The sequence below is a fragment of the Python bivittatus genome, unplaced genomic scaffold, assembly GCF_059951505.1.
Source record: "Python bivittatus isolate LINGU-HERP-01145 unplaced genomic scaffold, Pbiv_v1 ctg000160_np1212, whole genome shotgun sequence".
Taxonomy (NCBI): Eukaryota; Metazoa; Chordata; class Lepidosauria; order Squamata; family Pythonidae; genus Python; species Python bivittatus.
This window is the reverse complement of record NW_028277076.1, coordinates 763453-788516: the sequence shown is the minus strand read 5'-3', so window position 1 is coordinate 788516 and position 25064 is coordinate 763453. Positions and strand designations below refer to the sequence as shown.

The 25064-nt window shown below is 56.5% G+C and overlaps 1 protein-coding gene across 5 annotated transcripts in view; it reads right to left on the bottom strand.

The window, feature by feature from the left end:
- The window catches only part of DAB2IP (DAB2 interacting protein), an 89630-nt gene that overhangs the window by 38166 nt on the left and 26400 nt on the right, over nt 1–25064 (bottom strand). For 4 of the 5 annotated variants that reach the window (XM_088146818.1, XM_088146817.1, XM_088146826.1 and 1 more), the window contains exons 2-3: nt 23554–23657; nt 13708–13826 (exon numbers count right to left, since the gene is read on the bottom strand). In XM_088146818.1, coding sequence (XP_088002944.1) covers nt 13708–13826; nt 23554–23657 — 223 coding nt within the window. Of the gene's footprint in view, nt 1–13707; nt 13828–23553; nt 23658–25064 lie in introns of those variants that run through there. The other variant, XM_088146823.1, reaches the window with a different exon arrangement.

Below are 25064 nucleotides of genomic sequence, written 5' to 3'. Positions count from 1 at the left end.
AGAAATCGTGGACGGCCTGCAGCTGGCAGGGAAGAGACAACTTCTCCGAACAGAAATTTGAAAGTGGAATCCCCCCCTTCCAATTACTAGTCTTAGAAGGCACCTACGAAGCTTTAACGATCACACAAGAGGAAGAGCGAGGGGCCACGAAGGGTCTCTCCGTCTCCTCTTTCAAGCAGAAAAACTTTAGGGCTCCCCCCCATCTCTTTAAAGAGGGGAGAGAAAAGAGAAAGGCAATTATTTTCCAAGGTCGCTGAGAGTTTGCATGAAGCCGGGATTCTGTTTTGCTTTGTTTTGTTTTTAAAAATGCACGCCTTTGACTTCGCCTTCCGAAAATACAGATACTTGTTAACCCAGAACATCTGCTCGGATCTGAATGCAATTATCAAGGGAGAAAAGGAAAAAAAACCCAGGCCTTGAGTGAAGGAAGAGGGGAGAAAAACACCTTTCTGCGCGGCTGGGCGCTCCGCCCCGTTTTGACTGGAGAGCAAAATGGCACAGCGACTTGGCGGCTTGACGTCCAGCCCAGCGGCCAAAATATGCAGCTTTGCCTTGGCGTTTTGCAGCACCAGAGTCAGGGCACCAGCAAGGCCAGGGGACTGCCGGGAAGGACTCCGTGGCTGCACATTAAAGCCGGGTTCTTTACTGAAATCCTCCCCATCTCCCCTCGTGGAGACACGAGCTGCGCTGGTCATACAGCTGTGGCTCCTCCGGCCATTTGGTAGCCCACCGTGGACCCTGGTGGCCCCAAGACCTGGGCCCCTGCTGTTCCCCAGCGCAGCTCAGTGCTCAGGCTCCATGGCAATCCTGGCTGCCAAAGCCCTCCCCAACAGCCATGCCGGGTACCCCAGACCCCCAGCTTGCAGCCTGGGAAGGTTCGACAAGCCCAAGGGCCACAAGATGCTGGAGAAGAAAAGACAATAACAGGTGCTGGGCTCTTCCCGCCCCAGGGCTCCGTTCACGAGGGACACCAAACCTGGCCATTCAGATCACACGATCTACTTGAGAAACGTGTCTCCTTGCGCCTTACAAAGACTCAGTCATAAAAATCCAGTACGGCTCCTATAATTATTAAAACAACCATCCCGTTAATTAACCTTTAAAAGAAAGCTCAGCTGAAACCAGACTCAGACTGGACTTAAAATTAACAGCTTCCACCGTGTGATGACATCTCAACACTTGGTGGAAGAGCCATTTTAATGCCCTCCTGAAAGTTGGGGGGGGGGGTATTTGCTCAGGATACAAGCTGGAAATAAGGGGGCAGCCACAGAAAAATGGGGGGTCTGATTGCACCCACCATCAGCTCACTGGGTGTCCTGGATTCCCGCAGCAGGCTGAGCCGAGCCACACAAACTGACTAACCAGGGTTAAGCCTAGCCAAGCTGAGAAAGGGGCGTAAAGGCCTCGGGTCCTGCACCCAAGCCATTTTCTGCCCCGCTTCTGGAGCCTCTCTCAGTCGGAAAAGAAGGAAAGCCGTTTTCTCCCGGAGCTCCTTTGATTCTGCCGCAGACCCTCACCTTCCAGAAGTGTTGGGCTACGGACCCAGAATTCCCAGGGAGGGAGTCTCCGAGAAGCAAGGGGCAAGAATACGCAGGGGTGTCTGCCCGGAGGGCAATTCTTGGGAGGGGACAAGAGCAGAGGTTCAGGCCTGGCTTGGGGGGGGGGCAGCCAGGCACTGCACTGCCAACTGCGTGGAAGAGGAGCCTCCCCAGCCTGAAGATCCCCCAGGGAGGATGTGCCTCCCACTGTGTCTCCCCTTAGGGTTGAAAAATGGGGGAATGACCCCACTGTTGGAGGTGCCCACATAATGCAGGACGGGACATTTGTCCCTTGTCCAAGAACCTTTCCCCCCACACAGGGAAGGTGCGTACCCGTTTTTCAGAAGTTTTATTAAAAGGCACGTGCTTTTGTGAACCCGAAATGGGGCCATCAGACTCCCCGCTTTTGGGCTGCCGCAGAGCCGCACGGCTCTCCTCCTCCAAGGCTCTGGACCAGATGCCACACTCGCCCCAGGGCATCTGGACAAAGGGACGGGCCACTCCGGCTGCAGAGGCCGCCGGTCCTTCGGGGCTCAGCTCTGGACCCATCGGGGACCCTTGTGGCTAATTCACCTCTTCATCCCGGGAAGAAGGATGAGGCGGCCGCCTGATCCCCCCCCCCATATTCTCCTGCACTTAGGGAGAGACCACGCTCTGCCGCAGGACCTTGAAGAAGACAAACGGTGGGCCCTGGCCGTAAATTTTGTCAGGTGGCGTGAAAACCAAAGTTTCCAATAGAAGCGTTTTGGATGCCCCCCCGTCTCCCGGAGCAGCTCAGTTCCTGCAGAGAGAGACGGATTAAACCAGAGACTAACTTTCTTGGGGGGAGTGGGAGACCGACTGCCCCACCGAAGGGTATGGGTCTCCTCTGCCTCCCACATCTCTCCCGCCAACCTGATTCAGTGCCCCTGGGTTGCCCTCGCTTGGGGCATGGAGGGTGGCTTGGGTGGCGCCCAGCGCCTGGGGAGGGAGGCAGGAGCCAGAGGTCTTGCTCTGGCTCCTCATGGGGGGGGGGCGGCTCCTTGGACTGTGAATTGATTTCAAATCCTTTAATCCCACTTTTCTTGCAAAGTAACCCTAACTGGCTTCCCCTAACAAGGGACCCACAAATAAAAAACAATTACAAAAATAAAAGCAGACCACGCTCTTCCACTATTGCAGCAATATGTAAATCCAAAAACATGCAGCTGAAAGTAATGGCAAACTCCCCCCCAAAGAAAACGTCCACATGTGTCCAGACTTCGGCCATTTCCACGCTGCAGCGCCTTCCCCGGTGGAGAGAGAAGCAACCAGGACGCCTGCGGGGCCACCAGCCACGCAGCCTCGGCTGCCAACGGCTTCTGCCCCGAATGAGGGCAGAGCTGTGGGGAGAGGGGCGGGGTGGGGCGGGCACACCTCCGGTACCGAAGGCTCTCTTGCTGCCTTCCAAGACGTTCCTCTGCCTTCTCTCTTTTCAGCTCAATTATGATCTCACTTCTTAATTTTTCCTTCTCCACGCGAAGCCTCCCACTGGCACAACACCTTCCAGAGAAGACTTATCCAAAGGCACATTTTGCAGCCACCAGAGCCAGCTGGTTTGGAGCATGTGCGAAGTGTTAAAACAAGAACAGACTCGCTATGGCACCCCTGTTGGGCTAGAGGATACATTGAATATCCTGGGTGGCTGCATTTTAAAAACTCATGCCAAATTATTTGAACCAATAAGTGGGGAGAAGAAACAGGCAGGTGAGCCAGGCTGGAGAGGGGGAGACTTAATTGCTCGGTGGCTTAAAACACCCCAAGACCTCGGAACAACTTCCCCGGCTGCAGAAACCCGCTCGCCCTTGCTGACATCACCACTTGGGGTTTAAACCAGCAGGTGGAAGAGTCCCTGGGGGTTGGGGGGGAGGCTGTGAGACACAAGCTCGTTCCAGACAGCCCCAAGAAAGCTTATTCAAGAAGCAGGGGAAAAGCACCCCCCTTCAAAATAGCATCCAAGAGGTCAACTTCCATTAAAACTTGCGGACGTCTGCCTGTCGCACCTCTGCGGTGAGGCTGCCGTGTCTGGAATCTCATGGAAGACCTGGGGAAAGGTGCCTGGGGGTAGCAATGGGGAAATTTAGAGAGGGAAGGGGAGAGGAAAGGTGGTTCCTGCAGGAGTGAACAAGACTTGCTTTAAATCCTGGGTCATGGTCAGCTACAGGAATATCCTTTCTGAGTCTGGCCAAGATTTGGAAAAGAGAGCAACGGTAGAGTGGCAGCTGGGCTTTTTGAAAAGAAAGCACCTGGCAATCATAAAGGGGCCATACAAAGACGAGGACCTCCTCCTCCTCCTCCTCCTCTCCAGCTGATCTCCATCCCTTTTGTCCAGCAAAAGGAAACTTTCGAGATCATTTCAGGACAGGAGGACAAGACAAAAAGCCTTATCTGCATGTGAACAAGAAGGTGGATCAAAGGAGAAAGCTCCTTCTGGTGACAGAAAAGTGCCCCCCAACCCCCACCCCAGCTTCCTGGCCTCCATCTTCAGACTCAGTCTGGGCAGGGGGCACCAAGGAAACGCCCGAGGCTGCTGTTTCTGCAGAACCTCCTCCTTTCTTTCCTGCCAGAGATTCACTGGGGCCTGATGGGGGATATCCCCACTCAGCCTTGGTTACAACTTAGGGGGGTTTTCCCCCCAAGCTGTAAAGGAAAGGGAGAGCACAGGTGGGGGCTCAGGTGCACATGGGGGGGCAGAGAAAACAGGGAGGAGCATCCCCCCCCCCGCAAGCCTCGGTTTCTTCCTCCAACAGAAGTTTAAGCAGATGTTGGCCGATTTCAGAAGGCCAGGAGGTCCAAGGAAGAAAGTGGCTTTATTCGGGGTGGGGGCACATCCTCTTATACTGCTGGGGGATCAAGAGCCGAATGCAGGAAGGGGAGGATGGACTGGTTAGATGTTGATAGTGCCACGATCCACTGAGACTTGCGGTGGTGTGCAAAAGAGTACAGTTCACTGAAGTCAACTTAAGATTCACTTAAAATCAGAGCAACCGAGAAGAACTCCCCCACACACAGAGAAGCATTTTTGCTTCCCTCCAGCCCCAGATCACCATTTGGTCTCCACACCTGCATCTCAACGAGGGTGTTGCGTTTCTCACTGTGGGTCTGCTCTCTTCTTCCTTCCAACCTGTCCCTTTCCTTCCCCCCCAACACCCGAGCAAATGTGAGCATGCACACACACACACACACACACACACACACAGAGCCCTGCTGCATTTTTCCAATGCATTTTGTTGTCATCCTTGCTTCTGCAAATTATAGGCTATAAAGAATTAACGGCCGATTATAAATCAATTTACTGCGCTGGGAAACAACAACAACTCCGTATTTTGCATGGGGCAGCTTTTCAAAAGAAAACTAATTAACTGGGTTCATGTTTTAATCTTTAGAAAATTAGAGGAGGATTGGAGATTTTTTGCCTGCTAAGACAGCGGGGGGGGGGGGGGAAATGCGTTTGTATGCACTGGCACCTGCCCAATATGTCACAACCAGAGTGCACAAAACAACTCAAGGGATCGACACAGACTGCACAAGGCTCTAGTTCTCACCGATGTGATAAATGAGCATAAATGTCTTCGCATCCAGACACCTATTTTGTCAGGGAGAAAGGCTGAACTACAGCCCTTGTGCCTGATAAATGAGCTTAATCACATCTCTTAGAAGTTACTGAAATGATTCTCTCCCAGATCTTGCCGCTCAAAGCCCTTGGGTTTGATTCCAAAACAGGACCAGTGGCATCCAATGAAGAACGTGCCTATTTATTTGCTTTAAAAATATGAATTTTGCTCGACCTAGTCGCTTTGCAGGACAGCCAGAGCTCCGCGCCCGTGAGGACTAGGCTCTTGCTTCTCCAAAACAGTCCTCGGATGGAGCGCTGCTGTCTCGGTGTTTGGCAAGGCCTCTGTACCTTGGATGAGAGAAACCTGGGGCATTTTCCGCAAAGTGTGCAAATGCAGGAGTAGAGCGGCTCTCCCGGAATTTGCACCCTCTGGCCCCCAGCTCTGGCCCCTTTTCCCCCGTGTCCACAGGAGCCGGAGCAGCGGGGGTGGACAGACGGCCTAGGTGGCCAGTCCTCTAGACCTCAAGTCCCAAGGACCCCCCTCCTCAGTGGGGGACCCCTTCACCCGCTTCCTCCCAGCAAAAACACGGGAGCAGGAACGGAAGCTCCTTCCTCTAATTTCAAGGGTAGGCAGAAAAGAAGGACTCGTGCCCTTGGTAGAAGAAACGTTCCCTTGTCTCATAAAATTACAGTCAGTAACTGGGGGGGGGGGCTGTCATCAGCCTCCGAAGCCCAACGCTTCATTTTTGTAATTAAGCAGGACATCCACACAAAGTCCTGCTCACACAGAGAAAGGTCAGGAGCGGCAACCATCCATCCTGCCGCTAATTGCGAGACGCACAGATCCAATTAGCTCAACGGTCCTGCGCGGGGCCGTGCGGGGCAGGCGCCTTCGTCTTCCCCAGGTGCCCTCCAGCCGAGGCGGTCCCTCGGCTCCTCTGTCCTGGGAGGGCCTAAAGGCACCTGGCGCTGTCGATGCAGGGAACCGCTTTCCTTGCAGAATCCACACGTGCGCGTATTTGCCTTCTCCGCTGTTACTCAACGGGTGCCTTTTGCTGCTCCTCCTCCCAGCAGTTTAGGCACCGACAGGTTCAGGCCAAAGAGGTGCCTGACCAGAGCACCCAGCCCGCTTTTGCCCCAGCCCGCAGCGTGATCACAGGGGCAAACTCCAGGGCTGAGTGATGTCTGTAGGCCACCCTCTTCCCACCCCCGAAGTGGGGTGCTGGCCCCACTCCTCCCCCTTGGCCAGGTCCCCTCGTGTTCTTGATCCTCTCGTGCTGCTTCTGCTATTACCAAAGGCAGGCAAGCACACAGACACGCGGTTAAAGAGACGGGCAGCAGGACTTCTCAGGCTGCGCTAGCACAACCCACAAACTGTGGGATACAGGGGTGGCATGCGTGCGCTGCAACGACCCATCAAATGAGTGGGGGGATCGTACAGGGCGCTCAACTTTTCTCAGGCTTGTTGGATGAATGCTGCAAAGGGGGCTGGGCCAGAGGCAATTCCAGAGTTTTTTTTCAGTCTTGCATGTGTGGCTTTGCACCGCCCTGACAACCCCCCTTTGGGGATGGCGCCAGGAGCTGCGTAAGGAGAACTGGTCGCGGCATTTCTCATCCCCTGGCTTGGCGTGTTGCAGGAGAGCAGCTGGGGAAGGGAGGGTGCGTCCGTGGCACCGGGCTGTGGCAGCTGGCCTGGCTGGATGCCAGAGGAAGCGAACTGCCCCTTGGCCGTTCCCAGACGGCTCTTAATGCCATCAGGACCTTGGACAGCCGAGAACAGCTCAGAAAGCGTGGCAGGCAGAGCGGCCCCCTCCTTGCAGGACCGGGGGTCTTGAGAACTTGCTGCATGGACATAAACCGAAATGAATTCCCACCACCCCCGTTAGCTCAGCTGCTGACTTGTGATGGCCACGGAACGCGTACAAACATTTCAACCGCTCCTGAGCTTAACCAATTGTCCGTGCATACACAAGTCCTAAGGACAGAGAAACCGGCGCACCATTAGCAGGGAAGAGCCACAAGGAAGGAGTAACATGCTCTGGCTTTGGGCCTGCTTGGGTTGACTCTGGGGTGAACAGCAGAGCTGTTACGAGGGAGCGGCGCACTACAGGCGTGAGGGCACTACTCTCGCATGTAGGGAAATGGGGAAAGGATGAGACTCTCTCTGGAGTCAGTCCCCACTCGCCCCTCCAAGGTCTTAAAATGGGGAGACAAGCTGAGCCTCCAGGAATCCCACAAGCAAGACAACCCAGGACAGCCGGATCCTGGGTAAGACAGGGCAGGAGCTCGGCCCCTTTTCAAAGCCAGTCATCACCACCATCACTGTCTTGTGTGCGGAGTTCCACGTGCGGTTTCAGCCGTAGCCCCAACCCTGGTTGCCTTTTGGCACAAGAGCCCTGACGTTACAGCTTAATTTTCCTGCTGAAACGTTTATGCCGACGCCGGTCACTGTTCACCCCTGGCCGTTTGGCGCTCTCCAGCGCAGGGCCAAAGGTCTCCTAATGCGCCCCGCACGCCCCACGGGAGGACTTCTGCGGGCCTCTCTCCAGACGGCCACCTTTGTTCCTGAAAAGGCCGAGCCTGCTGGTGCTTACAAATGAGACCCACCAGCCGGGTCCTGCTTTTCTCCTTGGCACATTCAGCCACACGAGCAGAGGGTGGCTGTGCATTGCCGGGGGGGGGGGGGCTTGTTAAAACCCTGCCTCCAACCCTGAGCTGACAATAGGGACATCTGCGTTCCCAGAAGTCCTCACTTCTGTGCTGTGAAACGGTCCAAGAGGGGCAAAAAAGGGGAACAGAGACACTCTGCCACTGCAGAAGGAAAGAATGAAAGAGAGGAGGAGGAGGAAGGGCCTGCCAGTCCCCCCAGATTCAGGCACTCAGCAAAGTTTGCAAGCTATTGACAGATGTCAGTTTAAGGCTGTGGGGCTGGTGGATTTTATTTCAATCCAGCGTAACTCACTGTCAGTCCTTCGCATTTGTTGAGAGGGTGGAATGGGAAAGAGGGCCTGCCACCTCCGGGCATTTCCTCCTGCAGAGCTGGTACGCCCTCCTCACCTTGCTTGACAATTGTCTTTTAAGACGGTCATTAATTAAAGACCAGTAATTAACTCTCTGGTTCGAGAAGCCTCGCACCAGTGAGTTCCATTAAGGCAGCAGATTTGCAGACGCCACCGCAAGGTGAATGAAGGCGCTGGCCCCACGGAGAGCAGGCGAACCTCCCGGTGCTGTGGAGCCTTCCTCTGACCCTGTTCCCCTCTGGACTGTCCCACCGAAGCCATCCCACTCCACTCCCACCCCGTGGCCTTGGGCGAGGAGGCTGCATGTCTGCAAAACCTCAAGTAAGAAGTGGGGGGGGAACAATGTCCCAGGTGCCCATTCCTGTTCTCCCTTTCCTTCCAGCAGGATCCCCAACCTGGTTTCAGCTCCTCGGTGGGGCGGGTGTGGCTCCGCCCGTGGCCAGGAGGGCTGGGGCGTGCTCAGGAGGCCCTGATCCCAACCACAGAAGAGACCCCTGCATTCCACCCAGGGAGCAGAGTTAGGGTTAAATGCCCCCTCGGTGCCGGAGGCAGCTTTCTGCCGAGCCAGACCAGGAGCCCAAAAGGCTCGCTGTCTCTTACCCAGTTCGGCAGAATCCCAGCCAGGCGCCTTCCCAGCTTCCGTGCGGATGCTGCCGCCGGCGCGGCACCTGAGGACTCCCAGTCCTTCAAACAGGGACGTATGCCAGGCCCCTCTTTCTCTGCAGCCCCTTGGCCTGCCCTTCCTGGATCCTCTGCCAGGAACCGCACTGGAGGGTCTTGCAGGCAAACGCGGGCGAATCGGCTGAACCCGTGCGACCCAAAAGAGGCAGGGACGAGATCCAAAGGGGGAGAGGGCGGGGCCCTCCGTCCCCCACCTGGCTTTCCCTCTCTGGGGGTTAAAAGGCACTGTTTGCTGGAGAAGGGGAAAGGTTGGGGACCGGGGCACGACTGCCTGCTGTTGACTGACTCAAAGCCGCCTTTCCCCTTCCAAGGCGCGCTTAGCCACTGGGGTGCACGCAAAGGACCCCGCGCGGAGTTGGGGATGCATTCTGCAAAGAAATGGAAAGGCGACGGGGAGGCGGGGGAGGAGGAAAGAAGGACAGGGCTTCCTAATAATTAAGAATCTTTTCCCTTCAAATTAAACCTCAGCCTCCACAGAACACCAGCTCCCCTGAAAGAGATCAATACTGTAATTTAAACCACTCGGCTTAGTTACACACACACACGCTAAAGGAAGCAGAAAAACGGAGAGTTTTGGAACTAGAATTGGTCTTTTCCCAGGAAGTTCAAGCAGAATGTTTACAGTCAGTGGTTTTTAAAAATATATATGTTCAGCACTTGCATCCTGAGAGAGAGGCCTTTTCGCACTACTTTTCCTCTGCTGTTCTTTCATCTACTGACGTGCTGTATTGTTGCTGTGCGTAACTCTGAAATCTGCACAGAGCGCGCTGGGATTGGGCAGAAGCGAAATCCAAATCCAAGCAGCAAATACATCCGGGGGACGGAAGCGGCAGGGCAGGTTCGCACGTCCTTTGCAGAGCATCGAGAAGGCGAGATCTGTGCCCCGAGGAGCTTGCAATCTGAACGTCCGATCCAGGGTGACCACAGCGCAGGGGTAAGGTTGAAGGCGGCGGTATGTTTTGGCCCTCCGCAGTCCCATTATCCCCAGCCTGATGTATTGGCTAAACACACGTTTCGCAGAACTTTAAAAACGCTGCAGAGACGGGCTCTGTCCGGCCTTCAGCCGAAAACCTCCTTTTCTTGCTCCATTGATTGCTGTGGACGATCGGTCTTTTTGGCCTCCATCGATTGTCAGGGATTGGCTTTTACCAGGTTTACGGAAGCCTCTCAGGGACCCTGAGCTGGGGAAAATATCTCAGGCAAATAAGGGCCAGCCAAGTGCCTGGGCGGGGGGGGGGGGGGGGGCAGCCAGCGGCCTTAATGGCTGTGAAGGCAATCCCCCGTAATTAGAGGGAGCCGGAAAGGGACCTGACACCCTTTTCTGGCAAGGGAGGGGCCAAAACAAGGGTGACGCTATGTCAGCTTCCCCAACCTAGTGCCCTCCAGGGATGACAATTTTGGGAAGGGAGGCCTCAAAGCATCAAGAGAACAAACAGTCTGGGAACGCCAGTCTCGCACCATTAAAACCAACAATTTTAATCAGGATTACAAACCCCCCTGATGGCATCTTTCTGGGTGCTGCAGAAGAGACAATGCTCCCTTGGGGCAACGTCAACCCTCTCCTCAGGGGGCATGACAGTGCCCCAGTCAGCGGAGGCACCCTGGCAGGACCATTCCCCACCTTGGCAGAGCTCTCCAGGATCCTGGTTTCAGCGGCCCTTTGCCCAGGTTTTGGCTTTGACCGCCCTGCTTGGCTGGGTTCTGTCCCCACGACCCGTCTCGCTTTTGCCCAGCCCTGAGTGGCCGTTTCATATGCCTCCCGCTGGGTTTATTTAACCAAAAGCCTACCTTAGTCTGCTCTGAATATTTCTCTTCTGGAGAGGCAGTCCAAAAAGATGGCTTTTAAAACAAGCAGCCAGCGGCCATGAAGGCTACGGAGAACTTCTCTAGGCGGGGATGATCTACCTGCAACGGCCAGCTGGCTGGTAACTTCCCCAAGATTTCAGGGTCAGGTGCTGAATGCAGGTGGGCCAGTGGCTCTCAGTTCCCCCAGACGCCAGGAGAGAGATCTTCCGAAGCAGTTTCTGATCTCTTCCCTATTTTGAACGGCACCCTCCAAAAACTGTCACTTCAGCACAATCCATTTGAACAGAAAGGTGGCAGGAATTAATGGGCCTTGTGGGGGGTCTGAGCCCGCTCTGGCCGCAGTCTGGAGTGCAGCATCCCTCTTCATGCATTTCTCGGGGAAAACTCCCAATTAAGGCCCCATTTCTTCCCAGAGACCTCCATCTGCAGCTGATGCCGAGGGGCCGAGAGCAGACAGACCCCCGGCCTGCGGGATAAGGCCTCTGCGCCAGCCATGGCCATCCGTCAACCGCAGGAGGGCGTGTTAACAAGCAGCTTTGCTTAAAGGCCCCTCTGCTCACTCTTAATGAGCCGTGCAACGGCCCAATGGATTGATGGGGGGCTGGGTCACCAAGCATCCCCCCCCAAATCATCACCTCCCAACTGCCCCTCCATCGCCCACAAAGACCTGACAAGGTGGCTGGGGGGACCACTACTGAGGGGAAGAAGCAGCCAAGCATGAGACCTACAAACTGCCCCTGGTCTGAGTCCAGCCCCCCCGCCTCAGTTAAATGGTCTTCAGTTCCAGGAGGGGAGAGTTTGGAGAAAATGTTCAGAACAGAACCAGTTTTCAGAGGGATGGAACGCTAGCCCCCCTCCCTGGGGGCTTCAAGCAGAGCCCAGACTGCCCCCTCCCCCTGAATTTCCAGCCTAAAATTTTAGGGTGGACTAGATGATCTCTCACGTCTCTTCCAGCTAACCTATTCCACGATTCCACCTGGGACAGCCCCCAGAAATTCCTGTGCTGAGGACTGAAAAGGTAGATGTGCCTGGAGCGGTGTTTCCTGATGTATGAGAGCCAGGGAGCCTTTTCCAGAAGTTGGGGGGTGGGCTTTCCATGACACACCCATTCCTGCCCCTCCCCTTGCCTAGCAGACAGAGAATACAGGATGCTGAGACCAGCCTACCAGGCCAACAACCCCTCTGGATGCTTGGAACTGGAAAGGAGGCAACACAAATGTTGTGTATTGTCAAGTACATCAACAGCCACACGCACGAGCTGGCTTCAGGTTGCGGCACTCCCCCTCCAACAGACATTTGGATCTCTTTGCAATATCGCCCCCCCATTGCTCCCCCCCTCCGTAACAGAATGCAATTGATACCTGCTCTTTTGAGCGATCCAGATGCCCTGCTGGGGGGGCACAAGCCCCATTAACAAGATGGAGTCTGCCAAGAGCCTTGGAAAGGCTTGGGCAAAGGAAGAAGGTGGCGGGGGGGGGACGGGGGGGAGGAATGGGAAACTTTCCACCCCAAGAGAGCTTGCATGCGGGCATCTCCCTGGCTGGGGTTGCTTGCAGAGGATTAGAGGAGCCGTGGGGACCAGGAGAGACAGCCTGGGGCGTGGTCCAGGCAGGCAGAGACCAGCCAAGGAAGAAAGGCAGCTGGCTGGCCGGCTGGCCGGTAAACAGGAAGGAAAGGGGGGCGGGGGGGGGCGGAAGGAAAGGCCAGGGCCAAGGAAGGCAAGACCCTCCCAGGACAGAACCAGCAAGGCCACCTACAAACTGAACTGCCCAACCTTACTCACTTCGGGTGCCCAGTACAATCCCCTCCTATTCAAAACCTTTTTTTTTTTTTTTAGGAAAAAGGGAGAGGATTGTCCTAAAATACAATGGCGGGGGGAGAGATCTCTCTGCAAGGACCTCCGTGATCCTCCCTGCCATCACCATTGCTCTGGCCTTCTGTTTTGCAGCTTCCGCCTCAGAACTCGGGCAAAAAGATCCCCTTCTCCCCAAGCTGCTGCACCCAGTCGATTTCACTCTGCAGCTGCTGGTTTAAAAACACTCCGCTACGATGCCCGGTGGACCACGCTCGATCTTTGGGCGGCAAGAGGCCACGATGCCCACCGGCATTTTAGGAAGCCCTGATGCAGGTTATGCCACCTCATTTTGGCCCTAGAAACGCCCCCCACCCCGCACACACACACAAAACAGGCACGGATTTTTAAAAGCAGCACTACCACCCTGCAGGATGTGCACACAAGCCAAGAATAATGCCCAGCCAGGTTTGCCTTGCCGGGAAGAGGCTAATGGGCGATGCGTCCCAGCTGGAAGACCACCCCTGCAGGTGGAAGTGGGGGTTTGCAGCCCACTCCTCATTCCTCGCCCTCTGCATCGCAACCGGGGAGACTTGCGTGCGCGAGTCTCTCCTCCCCCCATTTCCCCAGAAACTAGAAAATTAGGTCACCCATCACAAACCGGAGCGCGCCAGATCGTCGGCAAAGATCCTTTCAGAGTTGGGAGGGGTGTGGCAGGGCCATCTCAGCGGACGCTCCAGCCCGCGCGGCCTCCCCACCAGCCCCCTCGCCAGACTCCTGCAAGCCGCCTGCCCGCTGAGCTGCTGCTGCTGCCCCGGCTCAGCTTCGGTGGGGCACGGGGGCACCCGAGGAACGCAGCCCGCCCGTCCAGCACGCCTGCGGCCGCCACACGCCCTTCTCGCGAGCGGGGGGAAGCCGCCCCGTCCTCGCTCGGCGCAGGCACGGCAGACCCGCCGCGACCCGACCCGACCCGACCGCGCGCAGCCCGCAGAAGAGGCGTCTGCCGAGCACTCCTCGTCGTCCCTGCCCGGGGATCGGTGCCCGGGACGGCGATGGCGGACGCGCCGCAGTTTCCCGCCCCATTTCCCTTCTGCCGCGGGGGCAGCCGGCGAAGCGGCCGCGAGCAGGGCGGCGCTGGACCGGCCCCCTCCCGATAAAGGAGACCGGCCGTCGCCCGCTCCTCCTTCCCCCGAGCGCGCGCCGCGGCTCCGGCCGGAGGCAGCGGGCGAGATCCCGGCTGCCCCCCGCCCCCGCCCCCGCCCCTGCCCCTGCCCCTTGCCCGCCGGGGCTGCTCACCTCTCATGGTCCGCGCTCCTGAAGCCGGGGAGGATGTGCCGGAAGCTGCTGTTCCTGTCGAGCTTGGACTGGCTCTTGGTCCTCTTGATGGAGCCCTTGAGCTGGCGGCTGAGGAAGCCCTGCGGGAGGCAGACGGGCGGCGTTACGGGCGGCCGGGCCCCGGGGAGCAGGCGGCGGCGGCCCCGCTCGGCCGGGCCCGGGCGCGGGCGCGGGCACCCGCAGGGAGGCGGCGGCGGCGGCGGCGGCGGCGCCCCGGTGCAGGCGGCGCCCACTGGACTCGGCTCGGCTCGGCTCGGCTCGGAGCGGCCGGCCGGCGAGCAGCGAGCGAGTGAGCCGGCGAGGATGCGACGTCGGCGCGAGACTCCCCGAAGCCTCGGTTTCCTTGGCAACCACCCGCTCGCATTAAAAAATCGCGGAGATACAAGCCGAGCGCATTGCAACGGCTGGCACATCAGCACCCCGCGGGAGGGGGCCGCGGCTGGGAAGGGGCCGCCCCCGCCCCCCCGCATCCAGGACTCTTTGCTGGGCCCCGACGTCTGGGCCACCGTGGAGGTCCCCACGGGAAGGGGGCCAGGGTCCCTCGGCGGCCTCTGGAGCACCACCGGGCTTCCTGCTTCGGCCCCCTCCCCTGCAGCAACATCTGGCCTTTCTCCCCCGCCCTGCCTCTGCTAGGCCTGAAGGCGCTTTTGCCCAGACTCACCCCCCTCCTTGCAGTCTGGACTGGAGTAAGCTGGAGCCCCTGCAGTGACCCACACCCGAATTTTCAGAAAGGGGGAGAGACACAACGGAGAAAACCACTGCTTCCAGCGAGGGGGTGGAAGGCACCCATTCAGTCTGGGGCACCCCCTGACATTTGGCTGATTTCGGCCTCGGAGACCTCAGCGTTTTGGTCGCGGGCAAAGGCACGCCTTCCCTTTCTCAAGCCCCACCGGCTGGCGGTCGAGGCTCCCCAGAACATTTGGTCCCATTCTGGCAACTGCTGCGCTGGGGCCAGATCCACCGGCTGTTCCTTGAGCCACGCCAGGAGGCTCTGCCCCGGGTTTGCTAAGAGCGGTCTCTGGAGGTGCTGGGGCTGCCTCACCTGATTCGCGGCCAGTAGGGCACGGGGGGGGGGGGAGCGGCACAGCTGGGCACGAGATACCCCATGCCCGTTCCTGCTGCCAGCTGCCTGCTCCTCCCGGCCCAAGGAATCCCAGCAGGGCCCCCATCAGGGTGATTGATGGGGCAAAATGTCAGTTCCCTGAACTTGGGGAGTTGGTCATCCCAACACGGGGTCAACAGCAGACAGCAAAAAACACGCTGCTGAAAGGGACCCTGCCCGGCTGACTCCAACTTCTGCCCCATCTCGGAGTCCTGGCTGTGGGCGTTGCCTGGCACACCTGCCCCTTCCCTCCCAAAGGGATGCCCACTGCGTGCCACGCCGAAGGGGCTCACGAGGCTGCCAGGACAGAGGGAGGCGTCCGGGGGGTGGCCTCGGCTGGGAAGGACAATGAATCCGAGGGAGGGGGACACTACGAACTCCAGACCATGTTATTGTTCAAAGGAAGGAGGACAAAATATTTAGCATTATCTACCTGCCTTCCCCAGTAGAGGTAATTATACCTTCCTTATCACCATGGCTACAGAGTACCTTAGGAAATTATACACCGGCACTGAATGGTGTGAGAAGGATGTTGTAAGGGGAGGCAGGGAGCTTTGGGCTCCTCATCAGCGCTCCTGGTCCCCATCCTCAGAAACCCGGCCTCCACTTGTTCTGACCCTACCCCTTTAATGGCTGAAATGCAAACAGTGACTGTCTTACACACACACAAACACACACCATCCCAACAACCTTACAATTCGGGTTTCTCACAGGCAGGAAAAGGCGACCTAGGGGGGAGAGTCGCCAGCCCGGTGCCCTCCAGATCCCCTGGGCTACAGCTACAGCTCCTAAGAGGGGAGCCAGGACCGCGCATTGGAGCCTCCATGGTCAGAGACAGTGTACCAGGCACGGGACAAATCGGAGATGGGGCTTGATGCTTGAAAGGCCTCTTAACCTGAGATTCTTGGATCTTACCCATCAGGGCACCTACAGAGGAAGCCCCAGTCTGACGCACTTCTGACACCCGTTTCCACTCCCCTCATCCCCTCCATCCTTCACTTCTCAGATGTCTTCAGGAGAGGATTCCCTGCATGGTGCTTCTCCCTGAGGATTCAGCCCTCCAAAAATGAATTGTGTCACATTCCCCCCACCCCGCAGGCCCATCTCACAGGCAGCCCCCTCCTACTGAGCAATTGCTGGAAGCCTCGCTTGCTATCCTCCTTTAAGAGGGCAGTGGGACCCTGGGACCCACAGCAGTCACCAGAAGGCCCGGTCACCGTGGTTGTGCTAAGTGGCCTTCTGGTGCCAGGAGGGTCCCCATGCCCCTGGGGCAGTGGAAGGGGCTGGGAAGAGGTCAAGCCCCAGAGGTCCACCTGATTCTGTATCTTCCCTGCCTTAGAGCTCTTCTGCCCCTGCAAACACGGCTAGGAGAATGCCTGACCAGGGGCCAGACCCACCTCTCAGCCCCTAACACGCCTCACTTCTGCGATTCACCTGGGTGCACCTTTCTCCCATTTCTGTTTTGGATCTCCCCAGAACAGATGTACCCAGACCATCCTTGCTCCCCTGTTCCCTGCCCAGGGATTGGAACCCCCACCTGGTCCAAAGGTCCACGAACGGTTCCTCCTGTCTCCAACCAAACCAACCGTCTTTTTCCTCCAGCCACCCTGGAGCTCTCCCACATGTGGCATCGCAGCTCGCAGACATCCTCCAATGCCACAGCAACTCCCCCAGTGGGCAGAAGGGGACGCGGCATGGGCAAATTACACTCAACGTGGGCTTGGAAGCGGTTCCACCACCAGCCCAGGCAAAGCTGTAAGACTTCGGAGAACTCACCCACTTAGGACACGAGATGAAAAAAGGGCCTGGAGTCTTTTCCAAATCAATCTAGAAATTTTCATGTTTAAGTATCTCTGGTGCTTGGCAGAAAATGCAAGAGATTTATTTTCCAACAGAGAGCACTAGATCCCAATCAAAAGTAGGCTTTTGAAACCCCAGACACCATGTACGAGGGAAGATGAGCGCCTTGGAGAGTAAAGGAGATAATCATCGCCGGCTGACAGGAATTTATTCACATTCCTATAAATCTACACTTCTACCCCACTTTCATCATGCATAATCGGCCCAGCTTTCGCGCTCTCGTGATCAGCAATGGATCATGGTGCCAGCCTTGCCTTGCTTCTCACTCTTCAAAGGACGGGCAGAGTCCATCTTTGGGGGGGGAGTTATAGCTGCAGCTGGCAGAGGCCATGCCCAGGTGGGGGGAGGCCAAGAACTCACAAGAAGCACCAGGCTTGGCTTGCCCTCGTAGGAGGCATCTTCGGGCTGTGACAAGGGCCTCCGTTGGGGGCACAGAACGAAATGCCCACTGCTGGGAGTTTGGCCTTTGGCTTGCTATTCCTTTTGGAAGAGACACTTGGAAGATCTCGAGCACTTCTCTGAAAGCCTCTGTCCATGAAAAACGCGTGCCAAGATTTTCACAGCCCTGCGCCCATCTTATGCAGAGGGCTGCCTGGCAAACTAAGAATATGGTTTCCCCTCTCCTCTGCCCTGGTCAGTTCTGAGTCCCACGTCCACTTCTGGGCACCACCGAGCCCAACGAGTGAAAGCTTCTGGAATGTTTAGCCTGCAGAAAAGATGACCGGGGGTGGGGGGAGATAGGGCCACGGTCTTCCAATATCTGAAGGGTTGACCCACAGAAGAGGAGTGGCTTGCCCGAAAGGCATGGACCAGAACCAGTCGGTTAAAATTACAAGAAAGGCAGCTCAGAGTGGGTTGAGAGGAACTTCCAGAATCAGCTGGTGGAACTGGCTTCACTGGAGATCTTCCAACAGAGGCTGGACGGTCACCTGTCAGAGGTGTTGGAGCAGACCCGGCACTCAGCAGGGGCCGGATTGGACGCTCTTAGGTCCACTCCAACCTTATGATTCTCCCCTTGGTCCTAGCCTAACATCGCCCCTTCCCTACAAGCTGAGAACCGAGGCAGCAGAATTAATCCAACCTGCTGTTAGGACTGCCAAACCGCAATGCTTAAAACCGAACATGTTGCCGCCAGGAAATAAAATGCTGCAATGAATCTTGTGGAGACCCTTCTGGTCCCCTTTTCCCATCCGAACAGGGGAATGCAGGCTTCGTTTCGTGAGTTGTATCCTTACAGTGCCGCCTCCTGGCAAGGGCGGGTGGGACATGTTGCCAGCACCTCCCCTCCTCAGTGCAGGATTTCAGGCACTGGCCTCTCCCCAGGCCTGCAAAGGGAACTCCTGCTTCTCTCCACCACCCAGGGTCAGATCTTGGCGACTAACCATGCGCCAAGTAAACTTGAGTAAAAGAGCCCCTGGCGCCACGTGCTCGAAAGGGTGGCAGACGGTTGCGAAACGGAATGCTCAGATAGATTTAATTTTTTCCCCAACGCTTATTGATCAGAACTTCCAAGAGACCTGGACAAGCGAACCCGCCCAGGATGGAGGTCTCCAAGCGCTCGTGCAAAAAGCCTGCACCGCCCTCTGACCGTTCGGGGGCCGTGGCTTTTGAACAGAATAAGCCAGTGTTCAGAGAAGTTCGTGTCCCCCGCCGCTGTGTAGCTCCTCTTTGGAATAAGTGGAGAGCGACATATTGTTTTCAATAATTTAATTGCGGAGTCCCTGAGGAAGGACGTATGTTCGAAACGCTTCATAAAAACATAGATATCAGCTTGGTGATCCATCAGCCTTCCGTGGGCTCCTGCGGCTTTGCTTTCCTTCCCATCTTTCTGGCTGCATATGACATGGTGTTTTTCCCATCTGTGTGGGGAATGGCACAGATTCTGTGGCAGGATGAGGAAGAGGAGGGGTGCACGCCCACACAACTGCTTCATACCTATGTGCTGGATTTCACACACTTGCTGAATGGGTTTCATTTTAAAACCCTTCACGCAAAGCAAGCGAGGTCTCCTAGGAACTTGTCTCATCTCTTTCCCGTCACCGTTCTCGAATCAGTGGCTAATAATCATACTTCCCTGGTGCTCCAAGCGTGCGCATTACTGGTGGCTCCACCAGTCCTCTAAGGGAGGTCACAGTTCCTGATCTGATCCCTACGAGTGGGGGAAAGTGGGTGGGCTGCAGGTCTTCTCTCTGGCATCACTGATCCCTCAAACACCCTCCCCGCACTGTTGTGCTCTTTCAGAGCAACTTCGAAGACAGTTTTCCTCTTGGGACACCATTTATGTATACACAATGAAGGGGGGAGGATTTTTCCCCCAGAATGCCCCAGGCAGAGTACCATTCTACGGCATTCTGGGAAAAAAGACAGCATCTGCCGAGCAGCTCTACTGACATCTGCTCCCGCTGTTTAAGAGGGAAAAAGCAAATGAATCCGATGAATTGAATTGGAATTCAGATGCCTGAGGACCAAAATACATGCCGGCCTTTCAGGGGAGGACAGGGCATTTTTCCAGTCGGAAAAAAAATCCCTGCATGTAGAAAACCTGGCATACAATTGGAAGGATTCTAAGGGCCATTTTTCCTGGCATGCTTAGATGTTTGCATCCGTAAAAAATGGAAAAAGGAGGACCCTGGGTCTATGAGCTCCTGCGTGTAGACTGCGGTGATATTTTCCAGCAAGACCCAAATCAAATTCCCCGCCGGTTTGGAAGGCCAGGTCTCTGCCCCCAGCTGCCGGGCTGCTGATGTGGGCCAACCCCCGGGAGGGAGACCGGAGGGTGTGAGGTTTCGACAACCCTCGCTGGGTGAGATTTGCTGAGCGTCCACGGTTATGCTGAGCGTGCATTGCAAAGATGCCCGTGGGATCCCTCCTAGGTCAGCTGAAGGACCCACTGAATCCCCGCTGACGTGGACCTCTGCAACGAACCACTCCCGCCCTGGGCCAGGCGGGGCGAAAGAGTCAGAAGCACCACTGACTGCAGACATCCCAGCCGGGCACCCTCCCTCTTCAGCAGGCCACGGCTCCAGGACCACATCCTTGCCTCACTTTTGAAGGCTCCAGCTTCAGCCCCAGATGGGCCCACGGGGGGAGGAGGACAAGCACCTCTCCCTGACTGCCCTCAGGTGAATGAAGAGCCCTTCCAGGCGGGCTGCCAACGCTGCAGGGAGCCAGGCAGAGGCTCCCCATCACGTTTTGGTCCAGGCAGCCCCACTCCCAGCACGGGTCGAGGTGGAGGAATGTCCTTGAGGAACGGCCAGGAGCTGCCCTCTCTGGTCCTGGGGCTGGGGGCCTTCACCAGAGCCCTTGCTGAGCCTGGGTCCTCTCCCCAAGGAAGGAGGCTCCCCAACGGAGAGGCCTGGTGCACCATTTTGAAGGCCAGGGCACCGGCCGAGACGATTCCCTCTCTTCGCCCCTGCCTTTGCTCCGGTGGAAAAGAGACTTGCAGGGCGAGGCAGGGCTGCTTCTCCGCACGGCCCCTTTCCAAGCCTTCTGCAGCCCGATGGCTGCCATTGCCCAAATGTCCGGCAGGAGCACGCCCGCCCCCCCTTGCCCCTTTCCTCCCTGACCGGTTCGTCTGTTTTCAGAACGTGCCAAACTGGAGAAAAAGGCATGGCACGGCAGAGAAACGAAATCCAGTCACCATGGCAACTGAAGTTGGAAAGAGGAGACGGAAATCAATGTCACCTCGGCTGCTGCGGCAGGGAGAGGAAGCAGTCTGGCAGCGGCAGGTCCGGCCTGGCACTGAAAAGGAGGCCAAAGGACAGGGCACGGCCGGCGGTTGCTCGTGGCTCCTGAAAGGAGCCGCAGGGCCGGCAGAGGCGCAGAAACGGAAAAGGGAACCATTTGGGGCCAAAAGGAGGGAAAGAGAAGGGGGCCAAAGTCTCCGATCAGGACCGTTGGGACACCGGGTGACACGGTGGAACGGGTGCGCAGGGGGATTGGGGCTGCCTACACTGAGGCACAGGACAGCACCAGATCTCTGAGAAGCAAGAAACCTGCTTCCTCTGGCGGAAAGCCACCGCCCAGCGCCTGAAGCACACCAGCCCGGATGGACCGCACCAGATTCGCCCAACGCACTTAACCTTCCAGTCGAAAATGTAGCAAAACACGAGGAGGGCGCTAAGCCAGAACTGAACATGCCCCCTTACGCTTTAAAGCAAAGGGTAAACTGAGGCGCAGGATATGCTTTACTGGCAGGATGCAAAAACACCAGCCTACCCCAGCAGAACGGTGGTGGGCATGGTTGTTTTGGGCAGCCTTTCCAGCCCAGATGCCTCTGGTGTTGGAATACAAATCCCATCACCCCTAGCAGCCATGGAAACCATCTGAAGAGACCTGGCTCCCCCCCCCCAACAGTTTAGTGCTCCTGCATGTTCAGACCCATAACCCACAGCAGAGGGTGGTCTTGATGGAGGAGCAGCCCACTCCATCCCGCCTGCCAGTCACTCCCCAGGCCCTCAAGTCACGTGAAGGAAGGATTCCTTCAGACCAGGCTACCGACATTCCTGGCCAATGCCAAGGACGCCACCCAGGAGGGCAGGGGGAGCAGATCTACTCCCCGCTGGGATTTGATCAAGGGCGGAGGGCCCAAGCCCTGCTCCGGGCAGGGATCCCCGGAGGACTTGGGCTGGGGGTGGGCGGGGGAATCCTTCCCCTCTTCCCATCCCATCAACTGAATCCACCGATAAATCCTCCAAAATGGTTTGCATATAATTTGTTGCCGACACCGAGACTCGAGCCTCCTTATCCAAACCCAGTTGCTGCTGACAGTTTAATGATAATCACTTTGCTGTTTATGTATCATGGAAGGTAATGCGCCTATTCCCCTTAAAATTCAACACCCGTAGGGTTTTTTTTGTTTTTTGTTTTGCTTTAAAAAAAAAAAAAGCCGGGGAGAAGGGAATCATCCACAGACCCAAATTATAGTAATTTTCCCTTCTGGTTCAAGCGGTTTAGTAAACAATTAGGTTTCAATTAAAGATCGAGGGCTCCCACCGCGGAGAACGGCAGTTCACTCTTTCTGCTCTCCGTGAGGCAGAAAATCTTCTTGAAGAAGAGCACACCATTAAAATATAATTTACTCAGATGCAGTTTGTGGGGGAGAGGGAGGCGATTCGGAGCTACATGGCAGGAATTTGTCTATAGGAGGTGGTGGGAAAACTGCATTAACCCCTTTTCACGCCACACATGACGTGGGCCGGCTTCCTTGCGCTAACGGCGCAAAGTGGGGCTCTCCTGGTGCCAGGAAGCGGGGGGCTTTCAGGAAGTGAAGCTGGGGCAGGGCACGTGAGGCTGGAGAAAGGCCTCAGAGAAGACCACCTGGGACGCCAAGAGGAGGCCCCCCGATTCTGGGCAAGGCCCTGATTCTGGGCACGGAAGGTCCCAGGTCTCCGGAGCTGGTCCCTTGCAGGCACCGCAGCAGGGCTGGGCCACCTGGTCCCACACACCAGGCATCACCACCCCTTGGCTGCGCCTGCTGGGACTCCGCGAGGACCACAGCCGCCCCACAGCAGCCCCGATCCTGGGTGCCCCAGGATCGCATCCCCATCTCCCCAAAGCCAGGGGGCTTGAGATACGTCATCGCTGGCTTGCTTGGTTTCCGAAACAAGCATCTTCTCTGTTACACGCTTTTCTAAAAACCAAAGTTTGGTTTATCCAGGCAAAGCGGGTAAAAATGAAGCGATCTGGTGAAGTGACAAAAGAACTTCTCCTTCCACGCTCCCGCTCAGGCTGTTTTTCAAGGGCAGAGCTGCCCTTCCAGCCGAGTCTTCAGGGAGGCAGCCTGCTCACCCCCCCCCCCGCCCACCCGACAGAAATAATAGCCAGACGAGCGTCCCTCGCCAATGGAAAACTCAGACTCTTTCCATTAAGATCTCCCTCCAGCTACTCTTTGATGCATTGTCTCTTCGAGTGGAAAACCGTGAAAAGTCGGGGCCGTGGAGGGGAGGCAGGCGGGGGAAGGAAGCTTTGCTCCCCCAGAGCAGTGGCAAACTCGATAAACGATGCCTGTTGGCCGGGGAGCCTCGCAGGGAGAAAGGAGAGGACCAGCTGGGCGAAGTCTCCTCCGTGGCTTTATACTGCTCGGGTGGTTCCACCTTTGGAGGCCAGGAGCCACTCGCCACTCGGGGAGTTTATAAAGCCCCACCCCACGTGGAACTGTAGGGTTGGAAGGGACTTGGAGATCCAACCCCATCTTCCAGCAGGGCCAAAGCGCTTGTCCTCGGGAACTCTTGGCCCCTTGAGAAGGTGGTGCAAGACAGAAGTGCCAGCTCTGAGCCTTCGTAGGGCCACACGTTCCCTCAAGGGCCACCAGACTGGGTGCTCAGACAGCCCCTCGTGCTGCCACGATCTCCCTTTGACCCCCAACTGTTTGGAGAAACACCCAAAGGGGAGCAGAGAAGGCCTGGCCTCCCTCCGGCCTCCACCTTCCTCTTCCTCTTCTACGGTTTGACTGAGGTCAGGGCAGGGCCCCTGTCCTGCAAGTGGAAGGGCCCCGATTCACCCCCCGAGAATCAGACCCTCCAAGGAGCTGCTGCTGGTCAACTGAGACCTCAGCGCCTACCACTCCCACCCGGGATGGCCAAGGAGAGGGGATTCCAGGAGATGAGTCCAGAGCAGCTGAAGACCCCCAAGTGTGGGGGCCTGTTTCCGAGGTCCCTTGCTAAAGACTTCATCACCAACCAACCAGCACCCAAATCTGGGCTTGGTAGAAAGCGAAGGTGCTCAGAGGGCTAGACACCCGCCCCCCGGGGCCTCCTGCCTTGTCTTGCTCCTTTTCAAGTTCCCAGAACACCCCCTGCCATGGGCAGCCAGAACATGCACAGAGGGCAGAAAGAGGGACTCACCGTGACGCGGAAGGGGGTGGTGGCAGCCAGCTCCATGCTGGGGTTCTTCTCAAGCGCCCCGCCAGGCATGCCACGTCTCTGCCCTGTCCTCTCCGGCGGGGAGTCTGCGAATGACACAAAGAAGAAAAGGATATGGGTGGGGGGAGAAAAGGGCACGCAAGAATGACGGCTGCCTCTCCGCACGGGGGCCACACCAGCAGGGCAGCATCAGGCTCTTGGGAAACATGGGAACAGCATCTTCCCCAGTCTCCTTCCGCCAAGCCACTGGTGATGGGTTAAAATGGATTAACACCCCTCGGTGAGAAATATAATCCCAAGAGTTTCACTACTGCCTTCCCCTGCAGAAAAGATTTTGGGGGAAGAGGGAAGAAGATCCCACTTCAGTCATGCTTACAAGGGCATTACGGGAAATGTGATGGGCCCAAGGTATCCTTTGCAGACTTCAGAAAGAAGCGGACCTCTGCCCAGCAGAGGAGTAGAGAAGGCTGCAGGCAGAAGCGCCTCCGTCTTGCAAACATCTGCAGGACGAGGTCCGGTTGGATTAAGGCAGCCGCCCAGTGCTTGGGTAGAGCAAAACCACCCCTGAAAACTGCCAAGACTGCATGTTCTCTCCAGTTAGGCATCTACCAGCTGCGATGTCACAGAATGCTTAAACGTTCGTAACAGATGAGGGGGGGACTCAGGCAGAAAATAAGCGTGGAGTAGCTGGAAGATCTGCAGGCTGGATGTAAACAGGAGTGCCGGAGAATAAAAGAGGATACTTCCGCAATACAAAGCGAGAAGAAGGGAGCAGGCCTTCCTACTGTTTTCCAGCACTTGATGACTCACAGCTCCGTCGTTCCCAGAAAAACAGATACTTCACTTCGTGATGGTTCCAAAATTCTCATCTGAACTCCAGAGTTTCAGATGATCTTCCCCATCGTTCCTTCCTTTTCTCAATGGGCCCAAAAAAGACATTTTGTTCCACAGCACATACTTACAGCTGGCACAGAATATGATTTGGACCCATCACTGGTGAAGCTGGCCCAGGAAAGCTTTTATGAGAATCTCTTCTTCCAGTTCTAACTTGGCTAATTTATCTCATGCGAAGCCATCCGTACTTGGGAGCAGAAGAGGCCCCGTACCGCCTGTTCTAACATATTTTATTAAGAGGCGTAAGCTTTCGTGAGTCGCAGCTCGGCTTTTAAGAACATGTGTCAGTTGGAAAAGGTGCTGCCAGACTCCTTCTGACTTTGCCTGCATAGTCTAACGCGGCTCTCCTCCTACAATGCCTTACTTGAGAGTAAGTCTTACTAGTCTCCAAGAAAAGCCAGCCACCTGTTGCCAGAATCAAAACACGCTCCATTTCTTGAAAAAGCACCAGAACGTAAAAGGCGAGAAAAAGACAGAGGGGGCACTCAGATCACCATGCTTCGCTAAACATTTTTAACTATTAGTCAAGTGAAATATTTCACCAGCAGGCGCGCCTGATCACAAATATTATGTCTTTGCAGCGACCCACAGCCCAGAAT